Genomic DNA, 9,782 nt, shown 5'->3' with positions numbered 1-9,782 from the left:
CTTCAGTGATCTTTTAAAAACAAACAAAATCCAATTAGAATCATGAAGGACTTTTTTCAGTATAAAGATACTATGAGCACGCTAAAGAACTTGGGGAAAATGCCAGCTAGTCTAAGGGGAAAAATTCAATTGTCTCTTATATAACCCACCAGGAATAAACTATTTCAACATTTGAGAGAGATATATGTGTGTGTGTGCGTGTGTGTGTGTGTATATATCCTTTATTAAGTAGATTTGGGGGGAAATCTTTTCAAAGTTGAGGGTATAGATTCCATACAGTTTCATCTTATCTTTTCACTTAACATTATATTGTGAGTGTTATCAGTAAAATTTTTCAACATCATGAGTATCAAGGGCTTCGATAATGCTGGAAAATATGGATGTATTATGATTTCTTCCTTCCTTCTTTCCCTTTGTTCTTTCTTCCCTCCCTCCTTCCCCCTTCTATTCCTCCTTCCTTCCTTCCCGATTCCTTACTTTATAATCAAATTTATGCATTCACACCATTTAAATAGTCAACATGATCTACAGATTTAGAAAAACAGCATCCCCCAACCCCCACCATATTTCCCATTCCCCAGAGGCAACCAGTAATTCTTTTAGTGACTATTGTGCTATTTATAGCCATATACTTAAATAACATGATTATATTGGTAGTTCTTGATTTTTAAATTTTAGCCAATATCTATTTGTTTTCCACCATTGAACCCCCTCCCCAACACACCACACACACACACACACACACCCCTCCTCTCCTACATCATCCCCTCCCAATATCTCTTTGTGACTTTGGTTGGATCAATATTCAGTATTTGGATTATTACAACCACACAAACCCTACTCACAGCTGAGTCCTGTCTTGTTCTCCCATGACCTTTCTTTTCCCATATTTTGTTTCATTTTTTCTGAAGTTAAAGGAAACAAACAAACAAAAGTGGTTTTGTTTTTTGTTTCTTTTTTTTTTAGGTTTCTAAGTACTTATCACCATCTCAGCCCCGAGCTCTATTCTAGTTGAACAAAACTCCTTTCCATATTTTCAAACCTGAGGCGAGCTGCCCTTGTCACATTTTGGTGGCAATCACTCACAGGACCTTTGACCTACTCCTGTCTACACTGGCTGCACTCCAGGTCGGTGGGGAAAGTATGGAGTTATTTCCTTCTCCCTCCCATCTTATGTAAGACCTTCTTTTGCGCTGCGTCCTGTGTTTCCCAAATCCCATTTCTTCATTTACTACCTGGGTTTACTCCTAATTTTGAGGGGGGCATCTCCTCTCAGCTTCGTGAACAAGTGTCTGTAACGTAAATTTTTGCTTACGTGTTTGAAAAGGTCTCCGTGCTTTCCTCACATTTAAATGATTATGTGGTGAAATTTAAAATTATTTTCCCACAGCTTTTGGAAGGCATTTCTCCATTGTCTTCTAGCTTTTCGCGTCGTTGTCGAGATGTTCAACATTTGGATTCTTGTTGTGTTATATACACCCTTTTCCCCCTGGAACTGTAGAATTCTCTCTGTCACCTGTATTCTAAAAGCTTACCATCAAGTACTTGGTAAAGGGTTAGTTTTTTATTATTATTATTTAATAAGGTCTTATTCTTCAAAATGTGCCTTTGGTAGGATGTGTTCGAGCATCTTCGCCAGTACCTGGGACACCCCCACCCTCGGTGTTTCTGGTGTAAATGACTTCAGCTCTGTGCTTTGAGACCAGTTTAATATAGAAGCTCCTGGAGGGCTGCCCTGGCCAGGGAGTCCTGATTCTCTCAGAAACAACCACTGGGGGTCTAAGCTTATAGTTGGGAACTTTGCACAGATTTGTCATATGTCACTTTGTCAAATGACACTGGGTTATTGAGCTTGTTCTGAGCTTCGCCTTTGGACCACTTGTTTCTGGCCTTGCCCCCAGATCTGTGCCCTGGATCTTTGTCTTTCTTAGCCAACTTCCCGGCATCTCTCTTCTTGACCTTGGGCGGCATCGAAAAGCTCAGGGAGTTAATGCTCCCCCTGCAGCTCGCTAAGATGTCCGACAAAAGAGGCTAATAAACTTTAGCCTCTTTTTACCATGTGGAAATTTACAGCCTTCCGTTCAGGGAAACTTTATTGCATTCTTCTAGAATGTCCTTTCTTCCTTTCATTTCCCTTGTTCCATCTAGAACTCAAATTTTTCAGATGTTGCTCCTCCAAAGCTGTCCCTCTAATTTTCCTGTGTTATATATCGTTATTTGTCTTCTTTTTATCTAGTTGCTGTACTATTTAAAAAAAAAATTTTTTTTTTTACCATTTTTCCTTTCAATCTTAATCTTCTGAGTTTTTCACTTAATTTAATTGTTTTAATTTCCAAGACTTCTTCCATGTTCTTTAAATGTTTGGGGCTTGTTTTTTAAAAAAAAACATTTGCTTTTATTCCATGGATGCAGCATCTTCTCTCGTATCTCAATTTATCAATGACCCTTTATTTGTTCTTATTCTTGTTGTTTTGAGTCTTCTGCTCCCTTCAGGACAATTTTACCATGTGCTTGTTTGGGCCACTGTCCTCCAGGTGAGAGGCCTTTCCTAAAATATCTGGGGATCCTCTGACGCTCGTTCATGATTGAGAGAGAAACACTAAAAAGCCAACAGGAAGCCTGGAGCACCTGCAAGGTGACCTCACTGCCCCATTTGACGAGGGACCCCTGATGTCTGTGTCCTGGACTTCCTCAACTTCCTCTGTAACAGGCTACTCATCCCTTGCCTGGAAGAAATAAGCCTGGCTGCCGCATTTTTAGAGCTGACTCGGGAAGATGTGGTCTCAAAACTCCACATGCAAACACTTATTTAACTCTCTCATTTGCCATATAGTACCCAAGGCGTCCAGCTGTGCCTATAACTGTAGTCCAGGACCGTCTATTTTATCCTCTGTACAGAATACACTACAACCTTCTGCTACTTTAGGGGATGGGTGTTGCAAGGACCAGAGGCAGAGTCTATGGGATCAGTCTTCCTGTTGAAACAGAGCCTGACTAGACTTGGGTCCCCTCAATCCTGATCGGAACCCCAGTGTTCCCGGACAGCTGAAACCATGCCCCTGAGTAGCACACCTTGCAGGAATGCAGGGGGCAGGCAGCTTACCAAAGGGGGGGCTCCACCAGGAAGACTGGTAAAGACAGAACCAAACCACTCTGCTCCGAGGTGGACCCCAGTGCTGAGCCTTGACAAACTTTCTCCCTCTTTATACTAAAAATCATGTCCATGGGTGGGGATTTAACATGCTAATGAGATATTTCGGTGTAGGTTCTGTCCACTGCACCTGCATGCCCAACTTCCTGTCTCCCTTCCCCACCTATATGTTTAGACATCACTCCTTTCCTGCCTCAATCTCTTTAAAATCTTTCCCTGGCCTTTGTTCTGGGAGCCAGCATGGAGGATCCTTTCCTTTGTGCTGTTTGCCTTATGCTCGGGCATAAGCCCCAATGAAAGACTTGCCTGGAGCTTCCTGTTTGGCCTCTGGTCGTTTTCTATTGCTGGAGAGCCCAGGGACCCCAGTTCATCCCTACACACACATACACACACACACACGCACACGCACTTCTGCAGCACTTTGTGCTGCTAACTCCTGAGCCTTTGGGGAATTCTGCAGTATCAATGGGTTGTTTCTTAGGTTCCCCCACTGGTGGCAGAGTTAGCTTTCCCATGTTCCCATGTTTGGTAAAACCAATCCCCACTTGTCTAGCTGTGTCAGGGTTTCCAAGATTCTGCCTTCTTTGTGTTCTCTTTCCTTTATGGTTAGAAGCCTTCACAGACCATGTCATCTTGGTAGGATTTGAGGAGGGAGCTAAAACAGTCTCATGTGTTCAATGGATAGTCTCATGATACCTTTAAATATTTATTTTCCACCATCACCTAAAGTTTTAAGCAGTTGTAACTGATCCTGCGATGAACACCCCTTGTTCATAAACTTGTGTGGCAGTCAGGGTGCAGCCAGAGAAGCTGAGGCAGCAGGAGATATACAAGAAGAGACATGATGCAAGGAATCAGCCTATGTGATGATGAGGGCTGGCTGGTCAAGTCCAACTCCACAGGGCAAACCATCACAAGGAAGGCAGACCAGGACTCCAGGGCATGGGTGTCAGTGGCTGTCCACTGGCAGAATTTTTTCATCAGGGAGCCTCAGCACTATCCTCGAGCCTTTTGACTGATTAAACCAGGCCCACCCACGTAAAATAAAATAAATAAAATAATCTTTCTTACTTAAAATTAAATGCTTGTGGACTTTATTTTTTTTTAAGATTTTATTTATTTATTTGACAGAGAGAGACACAGCGAGAGAGGGAACACAAGCAGGAGGAGCGGGAGAGGGAGAAGCAGGCTTCCTGCCGAGCAGGGAGCCTGATGCGGGACTCAATCCCAGGAACCCGAGATCATGACCCGAGCTGAAGGCAGACGCCCAACCATCTGAGCCACCCAGGCGCCCGGACGGGCACTTTTAAAATGGGGAGAAAAGTATTATGAACGGGCTAAGGAGTGTTTTGAGAAGGTTTTGCAAAAGAAACCCACCAATCCAGAATTCTCCCTGGAACTGGCCATCACACTCTACCGTCTGGGTGACAAAGCACCAACAGAGAACACCATTTGCCTGCTGAGGCGGGCCATCCGACTGAATCCTGACAACCAGTATATTCACGTTCTCCTGGCTCTGACTCTCCAAAAGACCCAGAAACAAGCTGAAGGAGATAAGCTAGTCGAAGAGGCCTTGAAGAAAATGCTGTGCCCAACGGACGTCCTCTGCAGCGTGGCCAAATATTACCGAAATAAAGGTACTCTGGACACGGCTATCGAATTACTTAAAATGGCTTTAGAATCGGTACCGAACAACGTCTATCAACATCTGCAGATCGGATGCTGCTACAGAGCAAAAATCCGGCAAATACAGAGGTCAAGGAGGTACGCCACGAAGGAGAATGAAGAAGAGCTGCAGGAGATGACGAGACACGTGGTGGATCACTTTAAGAGAGTTGTCGAGTTGAAAATTAACCTTCCCCACGCCTGCTCCGACCTTGCCTGCCTCTATGCCATCATGGGCCAGTATGATAAGGTGGAGTATTACTTCCAGAAAGAATTCAGTAAGGATCTGCCTCCAGCAGAGAGACAAGTCCTCCACCTGCGCTACGGAAACTTCCAGCAGTACCAGCAGCTGTGTGACGACACCGCCATCCATCACTACCTGCAGGGCTTGAACATCAATGGGACAGTGACCGAGAAGGAAAAGCTGATCGTCAACCTAAGAAAAATTGCCCACAAGCGACTCTCTGAAAACGCCTTCGATGCTGTGGGTTGGCAGCTCTCCAGGTTCATGCACGAGCTGAATAGAAAGGGGCACCCGTGGGACAGTCCAGCCCCAGAGGCCGCCCTGCGGGCTGAGAAGGGCAGTGAGGAAATGACGGAGGGCGCAGGTGGGGCGGAAGGCCCTAGAGAGAGCCTGTAACCAGTCCTCAGGGCTTCCGAGAGAGAAGAGCCAGAGCGAGAATGAGAGACGGGGTAGGAGGCCTGGCGAGGTGGTCACAAAGGGGAGGGAAACGGGGACACAGAGAGACAGAGAAGCCGCAACTTGCAGGAGCTGGGCCAGATGGCTGGGCTTTTCATTTTGCTGTCTCTTTTTCCGGGTTCCCAAAATTCTCTCAGCCAGACCTGGAAATCCAGAATGACTTTTCCTCTGTCCTATAGATACTTTGAGCAAAAGCTCCTTTAAGGGCAAGCACTTGCTTTGGGACCATGGGACTCTGCTTTAGTCTCAGTTTGCACCCCCCAGCTCTCGCCCAGCGCCTTGCACTCAGCCAGGCATACAGGAGGCACTCAACACCGCTGACAGAACAAGAGAACACAACATCACTGAGGCCTGGTCCTCTTTCCGTGCTCCTTCTGCTCCCAAATGAATTCCATACAAACCAAAGATTTAAATGTTTAAAAAATAGAAATCACAAAATTTCTACAGGAATTCTTGAGAGGGTTTTTTTAAATCACAGGGTCTGGAAGTTGTAAGTATGAAACAAAACACGAAAGGGCAAAAGTATTATGAAATTCAACCACATTAAAACACGCTTCATAGAGGAGGGACCTCCGGAAACTCGAAAGATCAATGACAGACTTAAAAATACTGTTTCAATACATTACCGGGTAAAGGATTAACTTCCTTAATGATGAAACAGTTCCTTTGGACAAATGGGCAAAGGTCAGGAAATTAAAATGGCTTAAACACGTGAAATGATTGTTAATGTTGCTCTTATTAAGAGCAAAGCAAACCAACACTATTAAGAGAGGTCATCTCAGGTCAACCAAAGAAACACCTTTCAGAAAAGGGTACTAACAAGGATGTGGATAAACAACCTCCATCATGCATCGCCAATGAGATTATAAATCATGCAGATGGACGGCATTTGTTGATGGCAGTTGAGCATTCATGAATCTTCACCCCAGCAGTTCCACTCATTAATCTATCCTGTATTTGCATATGCATGCAAAGACATGTATAAAGATACTCATGAAGCTTTGTTTATAATAACAAAGGAGTGACAACAACTCAAAGGTCCATCACTAGAGGACTCGTTAATTCAATTTTCATATTTCATACACAGAACAGCATGCAGCTATTGTAAAAACTAGTAAGGCGGTTCTAAATGTAAAAATAAAGAACACTATCTCTGAGATATATTAAAAAATAAAGAATAAAAGTGCAGAAGAGTGTATACAGCGTGCTAACATTGTTCAAAGGAAGGAAGGGTAGGAGGAGGGAAAAAAAGCATATCACATTATGCATAGACTATTTGGAAAAGGATATATTTCCTCTAGGGTAGCCTCCAGAGAGGGAACGGGCTGTCTGGGAGTCTGTATGCGAGGAAGATTTATATATTTCAACTGCATAGATTTTTAAATTTTGAATTTGATACCCAGAGCATATATCACATTGTCAAAAAAAGTATGCAACAAAACAAATTCAAAACAAAAGATGGTCACGCCAGAGTGCTGTGACCATCCCACTGGTGTCTATTCAGCAACTGGTTCCTGCTGTCCAAGCCACACTAATCAATGTCTGAAGATCTCTGTACCTAATTGACGAGTCTCTGGATTCCCGGTCTTCCTCCTCTTTTTTCCGGAACCCGGAAAAAGAGACAGCATCTTTACTCCCACCACCCACCCACTCACCCCACCACTAACATGTACAACGTGTCCTCTACTCTCTTCGCTGATCCATAATGGTGTCCATCGCAACTGATCCTTGAAACTGTAACCATGTCCTGGACCTTTGCTCTGACTGCTCTCCTCCAACTATCCCACTCTGCTGTCTCTTTCGCCATCCGTGTTCAGGAATTTACTTTTTGTGCAACAAACTTTTCTCGAGCTCCTGAAAGCTGTCAAGGAATGTGATGAATGAGAATGTACCAAGATGAAGGTCACAACTCTAAGTTCGTGCTGCAATATTGTGCTTCTGTCGACAGCACACACCCTGTAGCTGTCTCATTTCCTGAGAAAGAGGGAAGATCTTCATCCACCCCGTGTGCTGCCAGGTTTGCAGGACTCCCCACGCTGCCCCCCGCTCCCCGTCATTAGATGGATGAAAGTTTAACCTTGCCCTCAGATCACAAAATCCAGAAAGTTCACGGTGACACTTCCCTTCCCTGACACTGAGGGGCAATCTTAACCAGTGTTGCTTGGCCTTGCATGTTATGGGGATCTCTGCCTGTAGCCCTTTAGTAACTGCAAGAGAAACCCAAAGGAACATGGCAAGTCTGGTTGGAAACTCAAGTAGCCGCAGCTTTGCTTCCAGAGAGCTGGTGGAGCAGCCGGTGAGAGAGGTGGAAAAGCTCCTGCTGCTAAGTTCAAAGAAAACCAGAAGTCGGTATACGTGCAGAGACACATTTCCACACATTTCCTCTGCTGTCCCTCGTACCTTTATGTGGCCTTTTTCATTGCTCTTTTATCTATGAATGCTTCTGTGATAATCAACTTTTAAAACTCTTTATTCTCAGAATCAGACACTGACAAATATTTGAGGCATACTTTGAAGGCACGGCTTCATTGAATAAATGCTCTCCATCGAGGGATACCATCAACAAAGGTTCCATGTGCACACAGGAGTCTCTGGGGCCCAGAAGGTGAACACAGAACCCCAACCCGTGGCAGAGGACGTGGGAACACGAGAGTTAATGTCACAAAGAGCGTCCCAGGGGGTGAGCTGGGGATATGGAGAATGATGGCAAGGTTCTCATCAGAGAGCAGAATCTGGGTCTAAGAAAGAATCTTCCAAATGCCTATCCAGCAGACATTCACCATTGCTACTGACTTGTGACCTCTGAGCTTCCTCCAGGTTCCCTTTCTTCAACTGGGATGTTTCCTATGGTTCTTGTGCCCCAACAGAATACATAGGAGTTACCTAATCTTATCTAGTCTTTTAGGTGTTTTTCTCACCAGACCACAGGAAGCCACACCTTGTCCATTGAGGGGAACCATGCATCACCAAGAGTTCCCTGAGCATAGCTGGGCACAATGGTTGCCTTGACTCTGGGTTGACTCTCTTGGGAAAGGCCTGAGTATGTTCTGTGTTTAAGAAGAAGGGCACATTGTGGGTATTTAGGGTGTGAATAGTATTGAACTAGCCACCAACTCAGCTAGGTAGATAAAGCTTACGTCAAACATTCTCTACAGAGACAGAGAACAAAAAAGAAGGCCATTTTTTTCTGTGAATCTCAAGAAAAACCTGTACAGTTTTATTTTATGGAATTAAAAGAATTTTTACTTACGGTCAAAATATAATGTGGTTCTCACACTTTATAGCATGCACTAGGATTATTTGGAAAGTTCACTAACACAGAGATTCCTTGGCCCCACTCCTAGAATTTCTGATGCATTTTATTGAAGACGGAGCCTGAGAATTTGCATTTGTGACAGCTTCCAAGGTGAAACTAAAATTTCCTGGGGTTGATGGCAACGTGGGACTAGTGCATTATACCACTTTGTAGTGGATGTAGCCACGCAATGAGGAAATGCCTGTCCTCATTCTGAGAACAGCAAACAAGGATTCTCCCTTAGTCTAGGCTGAGACAGGGACAGCCTCAAGCCTACATTCTGGGACAAAGACACATAAAGAGTTGTAACAGCTTGACTAATCAGAACTCTTGCTGAGTAAGTTTCATTTTTCTCATCATAGACATATTACCAGAAGAGAGTTGGTTTTCTTTTCCAGTTTCTATTTTTGCATTCCCGTTGCATCTTCTAACACTAACCCAGCTGCCAGAGCCACCAGTGCAACCCTCTAGTGAACGTGAACACACCATACATAGGCTCTGGCCATACGGATTTCTGAAGGGCAACACAGTAGCTCCAGGCATTTCAAAACACAGCTAGCACGTGCTTTGCCCGTGCTTCTCCCCACCTGGTACCTTTATGATAAGATTTAAACATTTCTATCCAATCGTTTTCTTGAATGCAAATTCAAAACACCACCAAAAAATCCCCATACTGTTCCTAGTTTCCTTCTGCAGCATTTCTCGTACACCTAACATACATTTTTTTTAAAGATTTTATTTATTTGAGAGAGAGAAAGAGAGAGAGCATGAGCAAGGGAAGGGGCAGAGGGACAAACATATTCCCCACTGAACGGGGAGCCCAATACAGGGCTGGATCTCAGGACCCTGAGATCATGACCCAAGCTGAATGCAAATGCTTAACCGACTGAGCCACCCAGGTGCCCCTAACATACATTTCTATAAATACATACTAGAACTTGTAACTCCTGAATGACACCTGAAAGTAAGGG

General features: G+C 44.2%; 1 protein-coding gene and 1 pseudogene across 1 annotated transcript; one reads left to right on the top strand and one right to left on the bottom strand.

Annotated features, from left to right (window-relative positions):
• Positions 1-1,595: 1,595 nt before the first annotated feature.
• LOC118012859 lies at positions 1,596-2,023 on the bottom strand (annotated as a pseudogene).
• A 1,030-nt stretch (positions 2,024-3,053) lies between these two features.
• LOC118012858 (interferon-induced protein with tetratricopeptide repeats 2-like) lies at positions 3,054-5,862 on the top strand. The gene is made up of 2 exons (XM_035008395.1): positions 3,054-3,131; positions 4,476-5,862. The coding sequence occupies exons 1-2, from the start codon at positions 3,054-3,056 to the stop codon at positions 5,454-5,456; spliced, it is 1,059 nt and encodes a 352-aa protein (XP_034864286.1). The 3' UTR covers positions 5,457-5,862.
• Positions 5,863-9,782: the final 3,920 nt, after the last annotated feature.

Source organism: Mirounga leonina, unplaced genomic scaffold, assembly GCF_011800145.1.
Source record: "Mirounga leonina isolate KUSES-001 unplaced genomic scaffold, KU_Mleo_1.0 Mir_152, whole genome shotgun sequence".
Lineage (NCBI taxonomy): Eukaryota > Metazoa > Chordata > Mammalia > Carnivora > Phocidae > Mirounga > Mirounga leonina.
Note: the sequence above shows the minus strand (reverse complement) of the source record. Positions and strands in the feature narration are given on the sequence as shown.

Excerpts from the sequence above, each read along its gene's own strand:
- LOC118012858 (XM_035008395.1), top strand. The coding sequence starts at position 3,054 with ATGCCCCTGAGTAGCACACCTTGCAGGAATGCAGGGGGCAGGCAGCTT. Across the intron at positions 3,132-4,475 it reads GGGCTCCACCAGGAAGACTG|TATTATGAACGGGCTAAGGA; the intron begins GTAAAGACAGAA and ends TGGGGAGAAAAG.